General features: G+C 44.9%; 1 protein-coding gene and 1 pseudogene across 1 annotated transcript in view; one reads left to right on the forward strand and one right to left on the reverse strand.

Annotated features, from left to right (window-relative positions):
* Window positions 1-18940, forward strand: part of IntS8 (integrator complex subunit 8) — a 132748-nt gene extending 113808 nt beyond the window's left edge. Inside the window, exons 21-24 of the mRNA XM_037422182.2 lie at window positions 7412-7473; window positions 8297-8415; window positions 10454-10608; window positions 18391-18940. Coding sequence (XP_037278079.2) covers window positions 7412-7473; window positions 8297-8415; window positions 10454-10608; window positions 18391-18690 — 636 coding nt within the window. The 3' untranslated portion in view covers window positions 18691-18940. The remainder of the gene's footprint in view (window positions 1-7411; window positions 7474-8296; window positions 8416-10453; window positions 10609-18390) is intronic.
* On the reverse strand, window positions 859-3236 carry LOC142802646 (uncharacterized; annotated as a pseudogene).
* Window positions 18941-27545: the final 8605 nt, after the last annotated feature.

Raw genomic sequence — 27545 nt, forward strand, 5'->3', positions numbered from 1 at the left:
GGCGTGCAAAGGGTGACCATTCTGCTATGTCAAACCGGAACCACTCGTGACAATATAGTGAATAAATTTGAGTCAAGGCACGCCATGGCTGCATTGTTTTTAGGAAAAGCTGCAAGTAATCTCATTTGTGTGGCGTATTGCCTTACTGTTGCTGTACGGTTCGGTGTTTATCCACTTTTTTTTTAACTTCGCTCGTGAAAACCGCAATATCAATCATTTGTTTGTCTGAAAAGTGTCAAACACAGGGGGGGGGGGGGGGGGGGGAGCCAGCCACAGCAGCACTTTTTCTTGCAGACAGCAAAAGAGCTTTTGCGCACCCCTTTATAGCTTAAGAAAGAAGCAGAAACGCGCCACATACCACATGCAAACATTAAGCTGTCTACTCGTGTATTTCAGAATGCTTGCCGATTTTTCTGGCTTGCTGTGCCTCGGCACACCTTCGTTTAAGGGGGGACGGGCCTTTCGGAACGAACTTTCTTGTTTCTGGTTAGATCTTGATGAAAATTGGCACAGAGACTAAGAATGACTTCATAATGCTTCCATAAAAATTTCAAGATGATATCATGAAAACTTTCTGAGAAACAAGTAATTTCATTACTGGACCTCGTGGAGCGGCTGGAGAGATTAAAAAATGACATAGAAAGTTAGTAAACGCTGTGTGCAGAGGTGAATGTATGCCGTAGGGGGCTGAGTTTTCAAAATAATTTTTTTGCAACACTAAAATTTGTAGTTCATGTTTTCTCCACTGAAATTTCAATGAGCACATTTGCACTACAAACAAGAAACCCTACCAAAAATTTTTAAAAGACTAAATTTTAAAAATAAGAACGCAGCCCCCTGAAGCACAGTTCAAGGAGCATTACAAAAAAAAACAGAATCAAAATCTGTCAAGTAGTTGCGAAGATATCTGCTCCACGAGCTGAGCAACATGCCAAAAAAACAGTATTGAGAAAACGAGGTTCAAAGTCTTGAATCACGGTTCACATGCTTAATAGGCACCAGGGTTGTAGTCCTTAGTGTCCATTGCAGTGCGGCGTCGCTTGGCCATCTGACCTTTAGCCTGATGAGCTTTCGCAGCCTTTTTTTCCGGATGGCATCTTTTTCGGCTGCTCTACGAAGTGCATGGCGTCCAGGTTGGAGACCAAGAGATGTGCAAAGTTGGGTGTAGGCATGGAGGTTCCCAGCATTATACCTACAGACTGCTTCACTGACAGCAGTTTCTGCGGCTATCAATGAAGCATGCTCTTCTTTGCGCAGAATTGACCAAATAATTGAGTGCAGGCTTTCGGCAGCATTTTGAGTTTTTTTGCCCTGGCACCGCGCAAGAAGCTGTGGGTCCGAAAGTCGCTGGTACACAGGCAGCAGGGCAGCGGCAACGTGTCATCCCAGGTGGTACTTATGGGGTGGCTGCGGTTCACCTTTAGCTTCTGCAGCCCGGTGTCTGCACCAGCTATCAGGACCTGGTGGGCAAAGTTCGTGGTGTTGATCCTGGTCAGTCGAAGTGGTGTGGTAGAATGTAGCCATGACCGCTCGCTGCATATCCTCCACTTCAGCATGCTGCCTAAGGGCTTGGCCATAATAGTCAGTCAGTTGCTTGTTCAATTTTTGTGTAAGGCCACCTTTTCCGCCTTTAGGTTGGTCTTTCTTGCTCTTTGTGACGATGGCCCGCAGGGCTGTGCCCATCCTCTTTTTAACATGATTGACACAATCTTCTTTCTTCAGGGGTATAAAACCGTAAGTCTGGTCCTGACACAGAGCTAAGAAAGTGCGGCTGTCGCCATCGCAAACGATGGTTGTGTAGCGCAGGTCATTTTTTTTTAGTGAGCGCCGAAACAGTATGAGGGCCTCTTCGACTTCCATTTGGCCCGAGTTTGCCTCTGTGTTTTTCTGGCAAACATGTGCTTCCTTCCATTCACTGTAGCCGTCGTCGCCTTCTTTGGGGCCCGCAGCACATCCATGACAGTAATTGGACAGGACAACACTGTCAAGCACTAATCCGGTGTAGAATTCAATGACCGTGCCCACGCCGATGTGGGACGCGTGGCCGCTTGTCATCCACGTCCCGTCGTACACCACCGTGACATTCTTGGTGGGTGTTCTCTCCATTTGGCTGTACACATTGCGAACGGCCGCAACAGCGTCGCAAAACACACGTGCCGCGGCTGCTCCGCCAGCAGGCCGAAATTCCCCCTTGAGATGCCTTTGAAAAGTCTTGTGGTGAATTCCCCTATGTGATACATTCATCACAGACCAAAAATCACTGAGTGCAGCTGATTCCTTTCCAATAGTTTTTATAGCTTGCATGGCTCGAATATTTACTTCAAATGACTTGCTGTTTTCCATTCGCGGCGACGACCACGCATTTTTCACGTCCGCGTCGCAAGCAGTGCAGGTGAGCACCATCTTTACCGCTAACCCGTGCTTAGTTTCGTGCTTCATCTTGAGCCCCGGCTCTTTGCACTGCGGGCACAGGGCACTGCCAAACAGACCATTCAGGGCCGAGCGTTGCACGAGGAAAAACTCATCTTTGTCTTCCGTTTCGATGTCGCTCTCGTCCCCTTGGTCCATCAGTGACATCTTGCGCTCCGTCGCAGACACTGCTCTTAGGGACTCCTGAACAGCCGCGGCACGTTCGAGAGATGCCTCCGCTGACACGAAACAAGGCTCTAATCGGGCCCGAATCGTGCTACTGGTGGTGCTGGTAGACGGCCTCGCATGTTCGCGCTAAGTACTTGGCTGAGCGTCCGCGATGTCTACATCCTCGCGCGAAGTGCGAGGCTTGGCATCCGCGATGAATACATCCTCGCGCGAAGTGCTAGGCTTAGCATCCGCGATGTCTGCAGCCTGCGCGGAACGGCGAACGGATGTTTCCTCAGACAGCACAAAGCACTGCTCCACAGGCATATGGACAGTTTCGTCGATGCTCGCGGACGATGCTCCGTGCGTGCTTGTGCTCGGCTGCGAGTCCTCGTCGTGCCGCACGCCGTCGTCGCTGCTCGCAGAAGTTGCCGGACTGAATTTCTTTTTCACGATCGGCGGCTTCGGCTTACGAGCACCAAATCGCTGCGCAGTCTCGCGTTTCTTCTTGAACGATCGCCGGTCCATGATCGCATGCGGGAACTGATCTCAAAACTGCAATGCGCCAAACTGGATAACAACGTTTTTCTCCTTTCACGAGCGCCGGTCTTATCGCAGCGCGATGCGATCTCGAAACCACGCCGCGACGAGTTGAAAACACATGCAGTAAGCGGCCCGTCAGCGCGAAGAGCAGACGACCTTTGCGCCGATTGCTACAAGCGACTGCACGGGCGACCAATGCGGAGCCACCGTACAGTCACGTGACGCGCGTCGCGAATCGGAAACTGTTGTGATACCTTTGCACTTTGGCTTGCTGTGGGCGTGCTCTTGCCTGGTTCAGCCGGCCGAGGCGGCAAATGTGAAACGGAAGAATCGCGCTATCTATAGAGACAAAGATGGCGGCGCTAGGTTACATGGTTGCGGAGATATTGCGGTTCGAAAAACGCCGTTTTTTCGCAATTTCCGTGAAATTCATCGCCACCCTAGCTTCGATAAAAATTTTTTACGTCATTTCTACGCTGTTTTCAGGGACGAAGCTTCGAAATTAGATAGAAAAGGGGTCAGAGAATGTGAAAATGAGATTTTCAGAAAATCGATTTTTTGGCCAAATTTCGCGATGCCAAAGCTGCGTCCCCCCTTAAATTTCGTCGCTTCGTGTCATGCGTTATCCCGGTGTCCTGCCGTGCTTTGTGCACACCGCGTGCAATTAGTTTGATCTTGCCTTTAAAATTCAATTAAGAATATCTTGAACAACTACGTGCAATTTTTGTGATTTGCAAGAAATGGGTTTGCCATAAATCGTCATGCACTACAGCTTTATAATGTCAACTGTGCACACGTCAATAATTAAAGAAATAATGAAATTTTTAACAAATTAATAAACTTAATGTTAATTAGTCTTATCAAAGCCATATTAGCTGCAGGAAGTCGTAGGGTTCATGTGTGGAAACTAAAGGAGCCTAGCTGTCACAGAAATTTTATAAAAAAAACTATATTGTCTAAAAAAGAAACCTGTATATACTGTGTGCATGTCTGTGTATATACTGTATGCATGCATGTGAGTGTGTGTACTGTATCTCAGCTGCCCATGTCCTTATGTGTTCATGCTGAACACCCAGACAATTTCACATTTGATTTTTGTACATGTGGTTGGTGGCAAATAAGCATTCAAAGAAGTCATAAATTTATAAAAAATGTAGCAACTTGGCAAAGAAAGCATTTATAATTGAACAAACTTATGCCAATCAGAGCTGCTACAACTCAGACGAACTGATTATAATGATAGGGGCGTGCACAATTATCAGCCAAACAAAATTACTTATATTTAGCTGCTCTCCTAACTTCGGGATCAACCGCTGATCACTTGCTCTCTGTGTCATACACATGTGGTTTTGGCAAATACTGTGTATCAGAAGCTGTGACACTCATGATTCAATCACACTCTTATGCTGAACAGGAGTTTCGAACTGAGCTGATACTAAATGCTGATGACCAGCAAATGGTGAATTGTAACACTTACGGTGCTGGAAATGCACAAAATCAATGCGGACATAACACATGGTGCTTTTATTGAATGGCTTCCAAAGTTGCAAAATTTTATATGTGGCTTAATTTATATCTGTTTTATCAGTGCCATATTCTTTGTCACTGTGCATACTTCTCAAAAACTGAACACCAGCTCATGCCAAAGAAGTGCAAACAACTTGAGCATGGTCAATGCACTATCATGAGTTCTGTGTTAAAATTTGTGCATAACTTTTGTTGTCTGTCCTTTTGAATATTTGTTCACTTGAACAAACTAGCACTTTTTGTTGGTCTATGTTCATTCATTTGTTTGTTTGTTATACCTTTAAGGCTAAATTCAATTACATAGGAAAATAATTACAGTTAAAAGAAACATACAGAAAGCAGTAAAAAAGAGGTTAAGGCGGGCCAATGGGAGCTTCAGCATGTGCTCGTTATGAGAGTTCATAAGTGTCGTAGTGCAACTCAATTTGAGTACAGTAAAACAAACTTCATTATGCAGTGTCAGCTAAGCAATTCTTGAAAAGCTTTGTGTAAACTATGTTGCTATTGTGCATAAGACATTGATTTTTATCTTTGGATATTCATTTGCATGATAGAAAGAGTAAAAAAAAGCATTAGTTTATTATAATGGAATTGACCATGTGTTAGTGGTCTGGCCGAGATTACACATAATAAAGGGTTTGTCATGCATACAGTGATGATGTATGGTATGAAATGACAGAGAGTGGTGTGTTAATATGGTCGTGTTGAGGCAAGTCTTTGTACTGCTATGAAACTGAGATACACAACTTCCCAAGTCAGAAGTTGCACGATTGATGTTGGGTTCGATGCTATGCAATAATGAAAGCTAAAGTGAAGCTGCTTATTACTATGGTTGGATACAACTTCAAAAGTACAGAGAGGCCCCCTTTGCTCAGAAGGCTGAAGCAAGGCAGCAATTTGTCTCCTCATATAAATACGACTAAATAGATTGTCTACAAAGTCACAGTCATAGTCCATGCCATGAAGTCTGCTAAAATTAACAAAAGGGTACTCTGGTACTGCATTTGTTCAGTAACCATGGGAATGACGGGTAGTACAGTCAACTGCCGATTTTTTGGACCCTCTAGGGAGCGAAAAACCGTCCGAAAATTCGGGCAGACCGAAAAAATGAATGCAAGCAAAAAAAATGCGTTATTTTACTGATAATTTTCAATGCAAGAAAAAGAAACACACCATTTTGCTAATATTTCTCAATGCAAGCAAAAAACGCACCATTTTCTTGATATTTCTCGGATCAAGAGGGTCAAGGTCGAAGTACCAGACTTCCAGAACTCTGCCAAAGCATCAGTGGGTGGCTCTGAAAAGAGCCGTTAACTTGCTCACGTAACTCCTTGCTCACGTCAGCCTGCGATCGGCCACTCTTCACTAACTTAATAATGGCGGCCTTTTTCTCCATCGTTAAGCGACGGTGCTGTTTTCCACGCTTCCATGCCATCGGCGAGGACGACGAAGGCGGAGTGGGGGCCATCGCAGGCAAGCGAAATCCTCACAATGTGAACAAAAAAGTTTGCTGACGAGCATCGAAGCACCTAGGCTTAGCGTTGCAGAGCACATTTCACACGATCGCACAACCACGCACTAGGCTAGCCAAACACCATGTGGGCTGTGTAAACAAAACGGCGCGACAGCAGGCGACGATTCTTCAGGTACTCCAGAGGTAACGCTGGTGAACATTCAAGATAGCCAGCGTGGCCAGACCAAATCGGTGTGTGACGGTTAGTTCTAGTTCGAAGTGGTGAAACGCTTCGCGAAAGCGCTGCGCGGGAAGGCAGAGTGGCACGCACGAGCACAAGCGCTAAGTTGGCACCGAAAAATTTCCGGGTGGATAGTTTCAATTGTCAGCGAAGCACCCTTGCACGATAAACACGGCCAGTGTTAGGGATCTCGGAGCCCGTGTGTGTTTCTCTGCTAACGATCAACGATTCCAAGCAACAGATGCCACCACATTAGACTGACGCGCTCATTTATGTGATCGTAATCGCGTGTGACGCAGTTGTGGTGGTTTCCACTGGAGGTCAGTGGCGGTTTCCAACCTTCCATCGCGTCAAAAAGTTTGAAAAATTGGACTCCGGGGGGTTCGAGCGTCCGAAATTTCTGACTTCCTTATACATTGATTTTATGGGGCTCGTGGCAGTGGCGAGAAGATGTCCGAATCATCGGGCATGTCCGAAAATTCGAGCGTCCGAAAAATGGGCAGTTGATTGACTGTACACAAATCTGCCTAGTCTTCATGCTTGCATGCTTTTAACACACTTACAGCTTTGTTTATTGTTTTGTATTTATTTTGTTTAAAAAAAGGACCGTTGTGAACTTCGTGAGCTGATTTGAATTGGTGAATCTAAATGTTTACCGTACTGAAGTGCAACTGCTGAACATTGGCTGATAGCTGTTTTGTGAAAAAGCATCTCTATATCATGCTAAGCCAAACGGAGCTGAAAGTACGAAGATTAGGCAAATTTGTATACTACCCATCATTCCCATGCTTGCTGAAGTGCCGTGCATTACTGCTCCCGTAGACACTAGTGCCAGAGTTCCCCCTAGTGTACTTCTAGGAAGCTCTATGGCTCATGCGCTCACTTATGGTCTCTGAAGACAGAGTCATTGGCTGCTCCAGCTCATGAATCAGTCTTAAGTGCAGACCCATCCGTGCAATAAGCTCGTGTGTCTGGCTTTGAAGGGGAAATGGCACAAACTGTGTTGTATTAGACTGTAGTGCCAATTTAAACATCCAAGTGTTGGTATCAGAGGACAGCTTGTATTGCAGGAAGACACTGGGTCAGAGGTGTGCCTAGAGTACCCACAACTTTGGCCAACAGTGATCAGCAGGTGAGCTTTCTCGTGTGAATGATCATTAGTGTGGACAACGAGTATAATTAGAGTTAATTGACAAGTTTGCTTGGAACTGGTTGGCATTAATACTTTATTTGAAAACATAATAGCAGCTCCCATCATTTAGTATTTGCATGGTGTAGATGTAATAGCTCTTGCTCGGTATAGCTAGTCCAAGTTTTATTATATGTGAGTTGCAGTGCAGAGAGAAGTGAGCACATAAGAGCTGCATTGTTGAAGAGGCAAGCTCGTATGGTTCCCGTTTCTTAATGAAAAGGGGGCCCTTATTTAAGAAATTCATATGATATACAAGTTATGTAGCAAATTATTTGCAAAAAATTGTATAAAGGGTTCTTGTGAAGTACTAAACTTGCAACTTTTAACATCAAGAGGTCATTTAAGGCCCAAGCCACACATGCTTGATGTATGGAAGCACAAGCTCATGTATCTATGCGTGCAAGGAGTGCAAATCAAAACATAGCGAAATCACAGATACTCATGCTAAAAGGAGATAGTGTCTCTCATTTGGCCACTTTCGTCAAGCAGCTGTAGCAGTTACTCACAGCTGTAGTGTGTGTAGTGCAACATTTACTGCCTACAAAACCAGGCTGGTGTAAACAAGGGAGCAAGCTCTGGCATGAATCTGTTGCAGGTGTAAACTTCCATTGCCCATGAAGCACAGTAGGTGCGAGGCAGATAAGGGAGCACTCGTGCTTGTCAATAGGCGTAAACATTGTTTGCACTTTAGCCTCTCTTTTAACTGCATATGCTCCACAAACTTTGTTAAGGCTTAAGAATGCTTTCTTTTTGGTACATGCAGCCCATCCAACTATTGCCGGTCAACAGCGACTGATGTGTTTCATGCAACACTGCAGCACTGCCTAGCTACCAACAACTCCCACGCTGGATGGGTGAAAGTACTGGCTGACTTTTCCTATGGTATGGTCAATGCCCACTGATTCTGCGGCTTCCTTGCTGAACTTGGGCTAAAAAAATATCGTAGCAAAGATGGAAGGCAAACCATGTCGGACAAATTTTGATGGAACACTTCGATGTTGCAGTACCTTTTTCAATTCATGATGTTTTGTTTATTAAAAAAGTTCATTGTCAGTAAACACCGTATTGCTTTTCCATCCTGTTTGTGCAACCTCTGTCAGACCTTCTGATGCTTGAAAAATGGCAACTAAAACGTATTGTAATTATGAGCAATTACAAGTTTTTTTCAGTTATCATAAATGTAAACTGAAAGTTCCCTTCGTAGTTGTAAATTATTACTGGCTTGTGAAGGAGAAAGGGTATCTTTATGTCTGTGTAGGCAGTAAGATGTCACGTTGTTTTATTGTGGTTGATAATTTTCATTCAAGTAAGCATCAGTTTACTGCGTTTGTCTGTTCCTGAATAATCTGTTTGGCGCGGTGGAATTCGAACCCGTGTACCCATGTTTCGAAGAAGTGGTAACCACTTGGCTATCCCTGCACGCCGTTGCCCATCATAGCATAACCTTGTATAATACATTATAGAATAGTATAGTAAAGAACAGGAAGGGGTCGAGCATGAAGAGGACAAATGTGCCACAGGGCGCGAGATCGAATGCCGGCTGCGGTGGCTGCATTTTCGATGGAGGTGAAAATGCTTCAGGCCCGTGTGCTCAGATTTGGGTGCACAATAAAGAACTCCAGGTGGTCAAAATTTTCGGAGCCCTCCACTACGGCGTCTCTCATAATCATATTATGGTTTTGGGACGTTAAACCCCACATATCATTTTAATCAAGAGGACAAATGTGAGTGCGACAAGGTGGGAAGGGAGGAGGGGATAGAGTAAAACATGGCATCAGAACAATGACAAACTGAGAAATAAAATGAAATACAGAGAATGAAATGGATAGAGAGATTTAAAAAATTAGAAAGGTGCAAAAACGAGAAATACAGAGCCAGAGAGAAAGTATGAAAACAAAGATAAAAAATACCAACACAAGGAAAGTAATAAGGAGCTATATAGAGAGAAAGAAGTTGAAATAAGCAAAGGCAGAAAAGGCTTAATAAAAGCAGAGATAAGAGAAAGAAATAAACAAGGATAAAATTCACAATACTCGGCAAGAAAACAATCAGGACTACACCTAGGTGCTGATCAGCACCGCTATCTCTTAGCAATGCGCCTGCTGGGAAAACAAAGCTAATTTGAGCATTCCTGTCAGGATTTGAGGTGGTGCACAACTTTGTTTTTTTGTTTTTGAATTACTAGCATTTATCTATAAATTTATTGCACCTACATTCATGAGATTCGAGGTTCTAGAATGTTGCCTGTGTATCTTTGGTGCCTAGACGTGTCATTTTTATTAATGCCTAAAAATCTGGCCTTTAGTAATGAGGTCTGCAAGGCTGGTTTCGAATTCCGGACTCTAAGGTTGCACACTCTTTTCCGGCAGATCAGTTGGTCTTCCACAGAACCTGAACAAGGAGGAGATGCTGAGGAAACAGCATCTCTGCTTTTCACTTGTAAAGTATTGTTGGCAACACTGGTTGCATCAATCATATACATAAATACAATTTGGTCGCTGGTTTACCTCACTCTTGATACAAGTACGAAACGCCATCCCGCCTGTGCATCATCGGCTCAGCCAAAAGACACACTTTTCAAATTGCTGTCTCATAAGAATATGCTTATGAATCCTAACATTTCTATTCTGTAAGTTTGCTTTGCTTGGGCCCAGATTTTCATAGAAAAATAAAAGCACTGTCAAAGAAAACCTGGTCTGGCACTTTTTTTAATCATATGTTATGAATTGTGGTTCCTGAAGTGCTAATGTGTATCATTATGTTGAATGGAAGCCTGTGAGTAAATTCAGGTGTTTTCCATTTCACTTGTAGTAGTATCCACAGGGGATGGATAGAGTCTGTTGTTTCGCCTTGTAAGTCGGTAGTTTTATGTAAAACTGTCCCTTGCAAATCTCATCTTTGTCCTGTCTATGCATAACAGCTCAAGGCCACCACTCGGCGGCACTCAAGCAATATCTGACTGCCCTGCTCATGAGCACCGACTACTTCACTCAACCACCGCCGAGGTCCCTCGCAGATGATGTCATGTACAAGAAGATGGCCCACTGCTGTAGCAAGTTGCAGTGTCACACTCAGGTTGGCATGTCTTTGTATTTTTCTTAGTCTGTGTATAAGTGACCAAATAATATAGTTACTAAATTTAAACAGCCAGTGGTGAAGTGCTCATGCAGTAGAACATAAAAGTAGAACAATAACACAACACAACACTACTACTACTACTACTACTACTACTACTACTACTACTACTACTACTACTACTACTACTACTACTACTACTACTACTACTACTACTACTACTACTACTACTACTACTACTACTACTACTACTACTACTACTACTACTACTACTACTACTACTACTACTACTACTACTACTACTACTACTACTACTACTACTACTACTACTACTACTACTACTACTACTACTACTACTACTACTACTACTACTACTACTACTACTACTACTACTACTACTACTACTACTACTACTACTACTACTACTACTACTACTACTACTACTACTACTACTACTACTACTACTACTACTACTACTACTACTACTACTACTACTACTACTACTACTACTACTACTACTACTACTACTACTACTACTACTACTACTACTACTACTACTACTACTACTACTACTACTACTACTACTACTACTACTACTACTACTACTACTACTACTACTACTACTACTACTACTACTACTACTACTACTACTACTACTACTACTACTACTACTACTACTACTACTACTACTACTACTACTACTACTACTACTACTACTACTACTACTACTACTACTACTACTACTACTACTACTACTACTACTACTACTACTACTACTACTACTACTACTACTACTACTACTACTACTACTACTACTACTACTACTACTACTACTACTACTACTACTACTACTACTACTACTACTACTACTACTACTACTACTACTACTACTACTACTACTACTACTACTACTACTACTACTACTACTACTACTACTACTACTACTACTACTACTACTACTACTACTACTACTACTACTACTACTACTACTACTACTACTACTACTACTACTACTACTACTACTACTACTACTACTACTACTACTACTACTACTACTACTACTACTACTACTACTACTACTACTACTACTACTACTACTACTACTACTACTACTACTACTACTACTACTACTACTACTACTACTACTACTACTACTACTACTACTACTACTACTACTACTACTACTACTACTACTACTACTACTACTACTACTACTACTACTACTACTACTACTACTACTACTACTACTACTACTACTACTACTACTACTACTACTACTACTACTACTACTACTACTACTACTACTACTACTACTACTACTACTACTACTACTACTACTACTACTACTACTACTACTACTACTACTACTACTACTACTACTACTACTACTACTACTACTACTACTACTACTACTACTACTACTACTACTACTACTACTACTACTACTACTACTACTACTACTACTACTACTACTACTACTACTACTACTACTACTACTACTACTACTACTACTACTACTACTACTACTACTACTACTACTACTACTACTACTACTACTACTACTACTACTACTACTACTACTACTACTACTACTACTACTACTACTACTACTACTACTACTACTACTACTACTACTACTACTACTACTACTACTACTACTACTACTACTACTACTACTACTACTACTACTACTACTACTACTACTACTACTACTACTACTACTACTACTACTACTACTACTACTACTACTACTACTACTACTACTACTACTACTACTACTACTACTACTACTACTACTACTACTACTACTACTACTACTACTACTACTACTACTACTACTACTACTACTACTACTACTACTACTACTACTACTACTACTACTACTACTACTACTACTACTACTACTACTACTACTACTACTACTACTACTACTACTACTACTACTACTACTACTACTACTACTACTACTACTACTACTACTACTACTACTACTACTACTACTACTACTACTACTACTACTACTACTACTACTACTACTACTACTACTACTACTACTACTACTACTACTACTACTACTACTACTACTACTACTACTACTACTACTACTACTACTACTACTACTACTACTACTACTACTACTACTACTACTACTACTACTACTACTAGTGCACATCATAGGTCAGCAAACTTACTCATGAGTCCACTCACTCGGACTCGCTCGCACTCACGTCGAGCCACGAGTTGGAGCGAATCTGGGTGAGCAATATTTTGATGAGATTGAGTATAAGTGAGTTCTTTTGAAGGAAATTTTTGTAAGTGTGAGTTCGAGTGAGCTTGGCTCAAGAACTTTTGGTGTGTCTGTGTTCGAGCGAGTACAATGCGTAAGATATGAGAGTTTGGGTGGGTTCCACTTCTTCTTTTGCCGTCTGTCTATCTGGGGATATGCTGTGCTGACCTGAGGGATGGACTGCACTAGACCATAAGGAGCTTTGCCCCTAAAAAGAAAAAAATGTCACAGCTTTGCCGCAAAAGCGAAGCAATGAACGCGATAGCAACGAATTGGAAGGTCATGCGCAGAATGGCAAGCAGATCGAATTTCCGCGTTTCTTATGCACATATGTCGCATAAAACGTACTCACGGGTACCGATGAACGCGAATAGGCGTCTCAGTTGTTAGTTCGTTGTGTCTGAAACCTGAAAAGGGCCCCCGTTTTGCAAACAGAGGCTGTGCAACAATTGCAGTGACCTCTAAGCGCCCCGTAACTACAATAGAATCGTTCCAGTGCAAGCCCAACGCCAGCCAAGACGTATGTCCTCCCCACCGAGAGATAAAGATCTCAGAAAGATTGTCCACTCCCCTCTCTCCACGGCCCAAAGTATGCGTGAGAGATGAGAGCCGCTGTGCGCTCATTGCGCCATCTTGCTGATAATGCTTAAAACACGATAGTTCCCCCACGAGATGCCTGCCAACAGCGGTAAGTGGTAGGTACAAATAGCTTGCCGTTTGAACTTTAAAGGAGGTACCCCTCGGTGGCTCAGTAGTTAATGCCTCGCATTCACGACGCAGAGGTCTTACGTTTGATTCCGCGCGTCAGAGTCTTTTTAGGGGCGAAGCTCCTTAATGTGGCACTGGTTCGTCCCTCGTCGTAGTGCGTAACCAGTCTTACGTTTTGACCTGCAAAGTGGTGCCGGTGGGAGATCTCTCCTGTGCGTTGGTGAACAATAAAAAATTCGCAGCGTGCGCCTTGACTAAAAGCCGAATTCTCCTGTCTCTCATTCCCCATTAGCAGCCATTGGCATGTACATTGAGCACTATCTGACAAGAAAGGGTTGCTACGTTATAATCGTCGGGCCGCAGTGCCATGAATACAGTGAACTAGTATATACCATGAACTCGAGGTGGTCAAAGGTGGGAAGTAGACACGAAGCAAAAGCGGTATTCTCCTGTCTCTCATTCCCCATTAGCAGCCATTGGCATGTACATTGAACACTATCTGACAACAAAGGGTTGCTACGTTATACTCGCTGGGCGTAACTTCCTTGGTTTTAGAAAGGTTTAGCGAGCATTGGGCTGCAGTGCCATGAATACAGTGAACTAGTATATACCATGAACTCGAGGTGGTTAAAGGTGGGCAGTTGAGACGAAGTGCAAGCCGTAGGAAAGTGTGCGTGTGCTACCTCTCCTTTAGTCCTCGGAATGTCTGCTGGATGGCGGTGCTTCTATATGCTGAATATATGATGAAAAGATGCGAGATGGTGGTACTTGGAGTGTTGACTAGATGGACGAACGGACACATAGACAGATGCATGGACGGATGGACGCATGGGCGGACGCAGGGGTGGATGCATGGACGAATGCAGGGACGGACGCACGAAGAGACACACGCCCGGACGGGCGGATGGACGCATGGACAGTCACACAGACAGACGGAAGCAAAAACGAATAGACGGACGGATGCTTCGCCCCACTCTCCATCATTCACCCCGTGGATATGCTGCCATTTTTTTCTGAATTTTTTCTTTGTTGCGTTTTCATATACAGTGAAAGCTCGTTAATTCACACCTCACTAATTCGAAATTTTGGATAATTCGAAATGGTCGCCGCAGTCCGGTCCGCACTGCATAGGAGACCATGTGCAAAACGATTTGTTAATTCAAACAGAAATTTCTGCCTCTACGGATAATTCGAAGCGCGCACCATGGAGCGTCATCATCGTCAAACACTAGTGGAAGCTTTTACGGTCGAACGATAGGTGGCACGACCAGTTTTTTCGAGCTTCAAGTGGCCTCCGAGCAAAGGGGGAGCAAAGTATGGCCTCCAAAATCCAGGGAGCAATTTTTTTTTTTTCTGTAGCCCTCCCGCTATCTGAGCGCCTGGCGCCACTTGTACGTGGGACCCACGGGACGCTGAGGAGTCGGCGGAGTAGTCCTAGCAGTCCTAGGCGCACGTTGTTCGTTCACGCCGTCAAGCTGTCTTATTCCGCATCGAAGTTGCAAGATGCCGCGGGGAAACTACTGCGCGAAGACTGTCAAGGAGAAGGTAGAGATTTTGCGAAAGGTTGACCAAGGGAACTCGAGCAAATACGTAATTGCGAGGAAGCACGGCATACCTCCGAGCACGTTGTCAACCTACATTTGCAACAGGACGGCCATTGAAAACGCCTATGAAGCCGAGGATTTTGGCGCCAGTCGAAAAAGGCTAAGGACAGCGAAGTTCCCAGAACTGGAGTCAGCTTTGATTATCGGGGTTAAAGAAATGAGAGCCCAGAGTATCGCATTGAGCGGCCCTATCATCATGGCCAAGGCAGCCGATTTCGCCCTGCGCTTGGACATTGAAGACTTTGTCGCCTCCGAGGGATGGTTTCATCATTTCAGGGAGCGGCACAATCCCGTATTCCGCACGTTATCCGGCGAGGCAAAGGAAGTGGACGCCGAAACATGCGCTACTTGGAGAAGCGACACCCTGCAGCAGTACTTGGAAAGCTACTCACCACAGGATGTGTTTAACGCTGACGAGATAGCGTTATTTTTCAAGTTGCATGCAGACAAGACGATCACCTACAAGGGAGACAGCTGTGCCGGCGGCAAGCGCAGCAAAGAGCGTGTCACTGTTCTGGTCGCCGCAAATATGACCGGTACGGAAAAGGTCCCCCTTTTTGTGATTGGCAAAGCACTCAAGCCACGGTGCTTCAAAAACATTCGCTCACTGCCGACGGAGTACGCCGCAAACAAGAAAGCCTGGATGACAGGTGACCTATTCAGGAAGTGGCTACTGAAATTCGACAGGCGAATGGAACTGGGCGGCAGACGCGTTCTTCTTGTCGTCGACAACTGTTCGGCGCACAAAGTCGACGTTGAGCTGAGAGCAACTAAGTTGGTGTTCCTTCCGGCAAATACGACTGCGGCCCTACAGCCAATGGACCAGGGTGTGATAAGGAACATTAAGTGCTTTTATAGGCGTCACGTGCTGGAGAGAATAATTTTGTGCGCGGGCGACAGGAAGGACTTCGGCATTACGCTGCTCACTGCCATGCACATGTTGGTGCGTGCATGGGAACAGGTGACCGCGACCACAATCGCAAACCGTTTCCGCCACAGTGGATTTGGAGCTGGAAGTGCGCAGGATAGTTGTGACGTCGACGTGGATGGGGCTGAGGAGCTCATGCCAGTGGCATTGCGCGACACTCTTCGGGGCGTACATTTTGCCGATTATGTTGAAGTTGACACCGGTGCATCGGTGTGTGGCGCCCTGACTCAAGTAGTCGCTCAAGTAGCCGGTGCGCAGCCTGATGCTGAAGAGCCAGAAGGTGAGGAAGACGAAAATGACGAAGCGCCTGTGCGCCCGTCAGCTTCTGCGGTGATGGAGGCACTTAATGTGGCGCGTCTCTTCTTCAGCTTTGAAGAGGATTCCCTGCGCCGCGTCCGCACGCTGGAACAGAGAGCCGCAGCTGTGGCATTCAGAGAAAAGAAGCAGATGGTCATCACCGACTTTTTTGGCCAATAAATATTTTTCGTGCGCCCACCCCGGAAATCCACCCATTTTTGCTCACTTTCATTATTTCAAATTTTGTTTAATTCGAAATTGCTCAGCATTCCCATGGAATTCGAATTAACGAGCTTTTACTGTATATAGATACGTAAACATATTTGGTGCACGACATCGATGCCGACGCCCACATCCACGCCGGCAGGGAAATCCAGCCAAGAGTGTCCGTATAATTGCTACCGCAATAAAAGAACATAGCAGCGCTGCGCAGGCTTGTCAAGTGAAGAAGAAGGGCGGCTGCCTAAGCGTCAGAGTAACCTTTGCACAGACGCGCATGCTTAGCTCTGGCCGCTAGCGGGCCTCGCACGCTCCGCATGGAATGCGCGGTTGCGTCCTCTTCAAGTGTGTATTCAGTTTCCCGTAAAAAAAAAAGCGTCGTTATCGTGTTTGCTGTTTTGTCGCAAAGGTAAAAGCTAATCGGTTTTCTATGCGAGCTTTTGCCTTCAGGTGCCGTGAACGTAAACATCAAATCACAAGGGCTTCCCCTAGATCATTGCTTTAGTGCGATGTTTTCGACGCCCAATCTTCATGTTGTTTTGTACAAACCTGCTCGCAACAACATGCTGAATCGTAGACTAGGCCTGATCACCCACTGTTCATGCTTTTTGGTGGCGATCGCAGTTTTGTACGGAATCAACATAACTCTTTGCGTTGGCCCTACTTGAAGGAAAGTAGACTTGGGTGGTGCTTGTAACACTCAAATGGTAGTTAGCGATTCGGTGGCAATGTCTTGGATATGGTGTGCGAGCCCATGAAATCAAACGATCAGTACCCTTCAGCGCACAAATAATCTATGTGGAGCTGAAACGTAATTGGCAAATTTCCGCGATGGTGCTTTACTTTCATAGTTTTTTTTTTTCACATTCGTTTTGTTGGCAAAGCAGGTCTTCTGATGTTAATTACTTGAAATTTGAATGCATTGCCTGCTTCGATTTTCATTGTGTGCTCAACACGTTTTGAACTAGTGTAGCCTACATGAAGCAGGTTATTTCGGCTGTCGCGCAGATATTCATAAGTTCGGCGACGTATATGTTAACAGTGGTCTGTGCTGTAGTCGGAAATGAAATGCTCGGAAATTTTACCCTGTGTAATAGGCGCACCCCCAACTTGGAGCCGCATTTTCCAGAAGAAAAGTGTGCCTATTATAGGAGTAAATATGGTATGTTATTTTAGCATCAGCACAGGCATAAAATGCCACATCATGTCAGGTCGTGACGAGTTTGGTCTCTAAAGATGTTGTTGGCTCCGACATACATATTCAAGTTGAAAATACGTTTCTATGACCTGAATTAAAGTGGAAACTAAAGTATGTGCAATACTTAGCCCTAAATTGTCCCATTGCAACGTGTGAGTACTGTGCATGTGAAATGATAGTAGCCTTTTTTTGCTTTTGGTGTGCATGTATTTTTTTTTTTGTATTTGTCTCATGCTGCCCTGGACAAGACAAGTCTTCTCCATAAAACTATGGTGTAGTATAAGTACTGCATTGTACCAACCAACTCAAAATCTTGTCAAAGCAGAAGGTTCTGTCCTTCCTCAACAAGCAGAAGCTGCTTTACGATAACTACACTTAGATGTTGAAATGAAATGATACATGCAATGATGTGTTATGCGTGTTTAAATAGAGAACAAAATTTGAGCTCGTTTGAATGAAAAATGGTGTTTGAAAATTTGCATTGTGCATTTACAGAAGGGCCAATCAGTGAGTTCGGTAATATGCTATGGTTTCGCTGCAGGCTGCTCTGCTTTGCCAGTTAATGGAAGAGCCAGACTACAGTGCATCATTCAAGTCCCTGAATGAACGCCAGTGCCAAGACAGCTGTGATTCTCTGTATGAGCACGTGTTTGATGTGACACTTCTCGAGTTCCTCGTGCACCTGCACACACGACGTGGCGAGTTGGAGTCCCGCCAAAAAGCACTTCACTGCATGGGCTTGCTTGAACTCAATGCCAGCAACAATGAAGAGATCCAGCGAGAGGCTGCCAATGTGCGTCGGGGAAACTTTCTGCGAGTCTTGGCTCGCCAGTACCTTTAGCCGTGTGTTTCACACATTCATGCACTTTGCCAGCAGTTTCACACGCGAAGCCTTATGCTGCATGCACAAGAGTCTGACTGTAGCATTGCGTGACTGTGCCAGAAATGTGTACGTACAGCTATTTATGTTTCTAATCAACATCTGTTCATTGTTGCGTAAGTGAGTTATATTCATCTGACTGGAGTAAAGAATTTAATTCAATTCTCCTTTTTTTAAATAATAAAGAAAAGGCAGGATTCAGAAACTTCAAGTTGGTATTGATAGCAAGTGGCATCCCCGGGTGTGATTTAGCTGAGTAGCACTTAAAGTTTTCACGTTAAAAAGGTGATAAATTTGGACTAACGCAAATCGGGAAAGAAATGGCAGCATTTATTTTCTCTCGATCTACATGAAAAGAGAGCATGGTGCCACCCCTGATTTCTATGGTGATGAAGTCTGCCAAGTCTTTCAAAGGGATCTTCAGCTTCAAATTCGGAGTGGGCAGGTCATAAAGATCATTCACACAGTGTTGCTCTTCGGCTTCCTTCAGCATTGTTTTGGCTCGGAAACATTAGATTTAGGCCTGTACCAATACTGAACCTTAAGGGGGTTTTGATGATTTTGTACAGCCTCGCCGCGGTGATCTAGTGGCTGAGGTACTCGGCTGCTGACCCGCAGGTCGCGGATTCGAATCCCGGCTGCGGCGGCTGCATTTCCGATGGAGGCGGAAATGTTGTAGGCCCGTGTGCTCAAATTTGGGTGCACGTTAAAGAACCCCGGGTGGTCGAAATTTCCGGAGCCCTCCACTACGGCGTCTCTCATAATCATATAGTGGTTTTTGGGACGTTAAACCCCACATATCAATCAAATCATGATTTTGTACAAACCCACTTAGCCAGCAAAGGGAGTACTAAGGATCACTCGCCATCAGATTGAAGCTCTCTGCGACAAGTGTGTAACGTATTACAAAACTTCGAAAGGCCCCCAAACAACTTTCGACAACATTTTACCATTTCAAGTAAACACACGCACATCGAGTTCAGAATGCCGGCACAATCAACAATGCCAAACAACAATGCTATGAGCCGCCTGTTCAAGTTTCAGCACTCCATTTTCCTGGACGGTCCTTTCGGCAATTCTCTGTCTCTCGGTGTTCGCTGTCACGTCAACATTCTCATTTGCTCGTTAGCCACAAAACCAGTTTGTCCACTCACAGGTATATGTACACTTGTCACTCTTCCTTCTCACACAGTCAGGAGGAGCACTCGACCTGGAGGACAGGCGAGCCAAGGAACGAAGCATAGCAATGGTCTCTTGCGTCAGCAAATGCGTGCAACTCCGCTATTACGGCACCGTTACGTAGAGTTCTCATGGCACCTTGTTCATTTTAGACCCCTGCACAACTGCAATGCCTCTGCTAAATTTTAACCTCTGTGTAGTTTAGGGGTCTCTTAAACATGCTGTTGTCCTCCTCAATGGAACAGTAACTACAGGGTTCAGCTGCTAACCAGAATTTCATGAGTTCGATTCTGGCTGGCTATGGCGGTCTCATTTCGATGAAGGCGAAATCTATAGGCTCGTGGATTTTGCGATGTCAGTGCATGTTAAAGAGCACCAGATGGTTAAAATTTCTGGAGCCCTCTACCACATGTCTCTTATAATCATACTGTGGCTTTGGAATGTAAAACCACTGATAATATTATTATTATTAAACATGCAAATCACTCCGTATTGCAGCTGCACAGCTAAATGAGTCTTTAACTTCCTGCTTCCATTCTCTATAGCAGTGTTACATTATAGTATCACTTCCTGCCAATCTGATCAGTACAGTCTACAACATTGAACATCAGGTGGTCAACGAGCATCGTCTGCGTGTGTTACAGCATGCTCTGTGTTGATTTGATTGATGATTGATATGTGGGGTTTAACGTCCCAAAACCACCATATTGTCATTATGTGATTATGAGAGACGCCGTACTGGAGGGCTCTGGAAATTTTGACCACCTGGGCTTCTTCAACCTGCACCCAAATCTGGGCACGTGGGCCTACAACATTTCTGCCTCCACCGGAAATGCAGCCGCCACAGCCGAGATTCGATCCCGCGACTTGCGAATCAGCAGCCGAGTACCTTAGCCAGCATGCTCCGTGTTGATGTAAACTTGGTGACAGTGTTCATCTCCACTTGGTGACAGTGTTCTAATGGCATTGTGTGCTGCAAGTCTAGCGATTGGTGGCTTGTAAAGCTGCAATATCGCGTAAGGCAAGCAAGGAAAGTGGCAAGCGGAGCGGCAATAGTGCGTTGGTGAAGTGAGCACTCGCTTGCTGGATTCCGTGCCGACCGGTTGCGCCCTCGCGATCTCCGACGTCAGCGTAGCTCTGGCCGACTGGGCTCGCCCTACGTCATCTCTTGACGTCGACGACCTTTGACGATAGTGTAGCTCTGACCGACTGGACTTGCTCTACGCCATCTACTGACGCCGACAAGAGCTCTCGCAAGTGGTGCCCCGATCTTAGACTCCTGTGACCGTGTTTCCATCTTTCCTATCTCTCCTATCCCCTCGATTTGTCGTTGCTCTCTTTGGCTTACCATCTTACGCCTCTTCTTCTTTTCTACACCTTTACTCCTACCCTTTTAATCCCTCCTCACCCCCATCCCTTGTGAGCTACTGTTGACGTGTCCCTCGCTGAAGCAGACAGTTACGGGGCTCACTTTTATCTTCCTTTCTCTTTTGATTGATTGATTTGTGGGGTTTAACGTCCCAAAACCACCATATGATTATGAGAGACGCCGTAGTGGAGGGCTCCGGAAATTTTGACCACCTGGGGTTCTTTAACGTGCACCCAAATCTGAGTACACGGGCCTACAACATTTCCGCCTCCATCGGAAATGCAGCCGCCACAGCCGGGATTTGATCCCGCGACCTGCGGGTCAGCAGCCGAGTACCTTAGCCACTAGACCACCATGGCGGGGCTTCCTTTCTCTTTTAAGAACCACTTAGTAGTGCAGCGAGCGTCGGTTTCTCACTGTTCGATCAATGCCAAAATCCACCTGTCTACGGCTATAACTTTTATTACTGAAGACACGAGCACATTGCCCAAGTTTACACTTGTACATAGTGTTCACGTGATGTCACAGTTTCTCAGCACGGGGTAACCTGACATGGCGGTCAGCGCGACTTTTTATCCTACTAGAAAGCGGCGGGAAAGCAAATGGGCTTATCCACGTCCCCCGCAAGAAGTACTACACAGGGTGCCGCCAGCACGTCTCCAAGGGCAAAGGTGATTTACAGGGACCCCAGGACAAAGGGCCCGGCTGCTTGAGCGAGGGCAAAGGCGCTCGCATTGGCTTCGGAGATATACGGGTCGGCATAGCCTGGCCACGCACTAGGACACCGCACCGCTCTTTGGCCTGGCGTTCAGAAGGGGGTCGACAAAAGGTAAGCGTTCCCCGCGGGCGCAAGGCGTCGTTGGCGAAGTCCGAACGAGCCCCAAACAAAGGGAGCCGACGGACGCAAAAGAAATGCAAGCTTACCCTATGTCGTCCCGGAGAGGTTCTCTCTCGCTCCCGACACACGCGCACGAAACTTTTCAAGATAGACTGCGTGTGGAGCCACAGCCGACATTCGCTACCGGGTGGGAGAAGTTAAATGTCTCTCCCCGCTCTCCCAGCGTGGCAGACCACGGAGAAGGGGAGTCATGTCGGGATATGTAAGTGGTTATAACAAAAGAAAAGTGCCAACCCGTAATTGTCTCTCCTTACAAGGACACCTCGACAGGTCAGCACAGGAATGGGGTATGGGGAATAAAAGATATAGGGAGGGAAAGATTGGAAAATTGAAAAAAAAGAGAGGTTAGGGTCATACGATCTGCTTGGGACGTGAGAACGGAGAAAGAGGCGGCAAAGCCCACGTGAAGGCGGCGGGCTGGCCTCGCTTCCCACAAGCTTTGCCTCTATGGGAGAGCTTAGTGCTCTGGGAGCGGAAGTTGCAAGGGGCACTGCATCTCCGCGCAAGGCATCGGGCAGACCGGAGGGAAGCTGGCTGTTGGTGCCGCTATGAGCTCACTGTGTAATATCGTGGCATATCATCGTGCAGTTTGCACCGTATGATTATTATTGTGCCTAGCGTGCTGTGCCAGAAGATCGGGATAAGGATGCCGTATAAGGATGCCGTAGCAGTGGGCACGGATGCACAGACAGAATGAGCAGTGGGCACGGATGCACAGACAGAATGAAGAACTTACGGCACATCTTTCTTGTTGTGCAGATTGTGGGCGTTCTTGCAAGCCATCCCTTGGATCATCGATCGCTTCCCGCGGTCGAAATTCCGTTTTGCGGCTCGACTTCGGCGTACGTGGATGTCATCTGCGCAGCCACCGATTCTTCATGCGTGTTTGAAAGCGCCGCGCCCAGTCTTCTCAACAGCGCCACGGCTTGCCCTTTCCATGAGCCACGCAGTACAACGTCAGTGACATCGTCACGACTGATAGTGGATGGTTTAAAAGCACACGCCACTTGCCACCCCGCCAGTGGGCACGGATGCACAGACAGAATGAAGAACTTACGGCACATCTTTCTTGTTGTGCAGATTGTGGGCGTTCTTGCAAGCCATCCCTTGGATCATCGATCGCTTCCCGCGGTCGAAATTCCGTTTTGCGGCTCGACTTCGGCGTACGTGGATGTCATCTGCGCAGCCACCGATTCTTCATGCGTGTTTGAAAGCGCCGCGCCCAGTCTTCTCAACAGCGCCACGGCTTGCCCTTTCCATGAGCCACGCAGTACAACGTCAGTGACATCGTCACGACTGATAGTGGATGGTTTAAAAGCACACGCCACTTGCCACCCCGCCAGTGGGCACGGATGCACAGACAGAATGAAGAACTTACGGCACATCTTTCTTGTTGTGCAGGTTGGTGATTCCTTTCTCTTGCCTTGCAAATGTTACAAGACTAGTGGCCGATTTGCGATTGTGCTTCCGTGCCCAGAAGCATTGCTTGAACCTTTTTCTTCTTTGCTGCTTATGCTTTGTGGGGACATTGAGGAAAACCCTGGGCCTGACAAGACCCTAACGGAACTAATTCAGTTGGTTAAAGAGACAAATGAGCGTTGTATTAGAATCGAGACTAACCAATCGAGCATGTCACAGGCATTGTCTGATCTTAAGGTTTCCCATGAGACAGTTGCAACTGCTGTGGCTGACATTACCGTACGGCTACAAACAGTAGAAAAACGGATTAGCGATCTTCCAAATGTACAGCAAGAACTATCTATCACGCGCCAATCACTAATTCGCGTGGAACAAGAGACAATTGATCTACAAGCCCGGCTTGACGAGGCTGAAGATCGGTCTCGACGTGATAATGTGCTATTTTATGGCTTACCTGACGTGCCAGACGAGAAAGCGCACCAGTCAGAAGAAAAAATTATCACGATGGCCCGTGACAGGTTGGATGTTCGCTTATCACCCGATGACATAGCACGAGCACACCGAATAGGCAGATACTTGGCAGGTAAAAATAGACCCCTCATTGCTAAATTTTCAAATTCCAAGTCAAAAATGCTACTACTGTCTAAGAAATCTATTTTACGAGGTAGTGGCATTGGCCTTTCTGAAGACTTCTCTGTATCAACTCGTGAAGCTCGTAAAAAGCTGACAGAGTTTGGCATTGCTTTAAAAAAACCGTTTAAGTTGCGGTACAAAAAATTATATGCACAAAATAAATGCTATGTGTATGATGCTCGCACCAACGTCGTCTGCGAGGCACCTTCCCCACAAGTTGCCGTTTCCTCTAGCCCTAGGGCGACCAGATCAGGTCGTCCTTATTCTAACACTAGCTAGGACAGTGTGAGGGGTGGTGGCTCATCTTCACCATCGGAGCTTTCAATCCTGTATGCTAATATTCGCAGCCTTATTCCGAAAAGAGACCGCCTAAGTGCTTTAATTAATGACACGGATGCTGACATAATTCTTTTGTCTGAAACCTGGCTTTCCGATCAAATTGCAACAAGTGAGCTTTTTCAGTGCCACAAAACTTTCACTGTACATCGATGTGATCGCTCCGAAAGAAGGGGTGGTGGGGTCCTTATTGCTGTGAATGAGTGTTTTCAATGTACACTTCTGAAAATCCCTTGTAGATTAGAAATTGTCTGGTGCTACGTGACGATTTGTTTTCAAAAAATTGTTTTTGGCATTTGCTATCGCCCGCCTAATTCCAACGGCTCTTTCTGCGAAGAATTACATGATTGCCTAAGTCATATTTCGGCATTAACTCCCGGTATTCCAGTTTTTCTTCTAGGAGATTTTAATTTTCCATCAATCCAATGGTCTCATCCATGCCCGTTTGCAGAGCCTGCTTCAGCTGAAACGAGTTATTTCCTAACCACTTGTTTGGATTACAATCTATCTCAATTAGTGCGTATTCCCACCCGTGTTACTCCTAGCACATCACACCTACTAGATTTGATACTCACCTCATCACCAGATATTGCATCTGAAATAACTCACTTGCCAGGGTTGAGTGACCATGACGTGCTACATTTTTCCATTTCTGTACCGAGGAATAGAAGGAGCAATCGCTTTAAACGTATAAAGGATTACAATAAGACCAACTTTGAGGCTATCAACACCGAGCTTTCCTCATTTCTCGACAGCTTTTGTCTTTCTTACAATGATGCTACGGTCGAGAAAATATGGACGTGTTTCAAAGACAAAGCACTGCATCTAATAAAAAAGCATATCCCTGTAAGGAAGGTTTATCATTCATCCAACGCGCCATGGTATTCAAGGTACCTCAACCGGCTGTCTAACAAAAAAAAAAGGCTCTTTCGTGCCGCCAAGAAATCGTCATCTGCTGATAAGTGGTCCACTTATACAACCGCGGCAAAAGCATACTCCAGTGCATTAAAAGAAACTAAGTTTAAATTTTATAATAATACACTTCCGTCATTGCTCCAAAGCAACCCAAAACGCTTTTGGAATGTCGTGAGAAACCGGGATAATCTAACTATAGCTCTTACTGATAAATCTGGCGAGTCAATCCCAAGCAGCCAGTGCGCTTCCACACTTAACACTGTTTTTGCCCGTTCATTTTGTGCTACTCACCCTGACATCTGTCCACGTTTCACTGCGCCTAGCTACGTTCCCATGGAACCCATTTTACTTGACTCGTCTGGTATCCGCTCCATCATTAACAATTTAAAGAGATCGTCCTCGTGCGGTATTGATGGCATCACGTCGAAATTTTTGCAGGCTACCGCCGAATATAGTTCCATCCTACTAAACCTTATTTTCACGAAATCACTGAACAGTAGTTCCTTACCTAAAGACTGGAAAACAGGCAAGGTGATACCACTTCATAAATCCGGTGACACACACAACCCTCAAAACTATAGACCTATTTCCCTGACTTCAATTCCTTGTAAGATATTCGAACACGTCATTTTCTCCCATCTGGTCAATTTTTTAGAATCGAATAAGTTCTTTCATAGTAGTCAGCATGGGTTTCGTAAGACATTCTCATGCGAAACACAGCTAGCAACATTTTGCAATGATCTTCACGCATTTCTAGACAATGGTTTTACAGTAGACTGCATATTTTTAGATTTCGCCAAGGCTTTTGACCGCGTCAGTCACCGCTTACTCTTATTTAAACTCAGCCAGTTAAGCATTGATCCCCTGGTTTTCAATTGGATTCGAGAGTTTCTATCCAACCGAACGCAATATGTCAGCATTAATGATAAAAACTCTCCTGAAGTACCGGTTGACTCAGGCGTACCTCAGGGCTCTGTTTTAGCACCATTACTTTTTTTAATATACATCAATGATCTTCCTAACCAAATCACAAGTTCCATCTGTTTATTTGCCGATGATTGTGTTTTATATCGCAAGATTGAAGGCCCTAATGATACCCTAACACTGCAGAATGATCTTAATAACATTTCGACATGGTGTAAGCTCTGGGTTATGGACCTTAACACGTCTAAATGCAAAACAATGAGAATTTCCCGTAGTATTTCAGCATGCCCTAATTATTTACTGAATAATACTTCACTTGATCAAGTAATATCCTATAAATATCTTGGTGTGCATATTACTAACAATCTCTCATGGAAAAGACACATAGAATACATTACATCGAAAGCTAACCGCATGCTTGGTTATTTAAAACGTAATTTTTCCTTAGCTCCCCCGAAGTTAAAGCAACAGCTGTACATTACTTATGTTAGGTCTAACCTTGAATACGCATGCTCCATATGGGATCCTGGTCATGCTAGTCTGACAAACATAATTGAAAATGTGCAAAATCGAGCGGTCCGTTTCATCCTTCACAACTACCATCGAACTGCCAGTGTCACTGACATGAAACGAACACTTGGCATTCCCCTTCTTTCTTCTCGTAGGAGGTTATCCCGTCTTAGCCTTTTTCATAAAATATATTATCATAACAATGAGTTGAAGTCCCGATACATCACATCCGCATCCTATATCTCCCCACGTGTCGACCACCCTTTCAAAGTTCACGTACCATCACAGCGCACAGTCACCTACTCATATTCATTCTTGCCAAAAACATCTTATGAATGGAATCACCTGCCTGCGTCACTAGTCGCAATCAGAGACCCTGACCGTTTCCGGAAAGCATTAACGAACACGCTATAAAGCTGCATCACGTTCACAAATGCATTTACAACACACTGAAACTGCAATTTACTTCTTTACCACCTATCTCTGTACAGGTCTTGATCTCAACAATTTTTTTTTTTTTTTTTTTTTTTTTTTTTGCCTTGCACTGATGTTTTCTTTTTGTGTGTGTAACTCGATAAAATTTGCTTTTTCATGTATCATTTTTTTTTTTTTTTTTTGAACATGTGTATTTTT

Source organism: Rhipicephalus microplus, chromosome 3, assembly GCF_043290135.1.
Source record: "Rhipicephalus microplus isolate Deutch F79 chromosome 3, USDA_Rmic, whole genome shotgun sequence".
NCBI classification, from domain to species: Eukaryota; Metazoa; Arthropoda; class Arachnida; order Ixodida; family Ixodidae; genus Rhipicephalus; species Rhipicephalus microplus.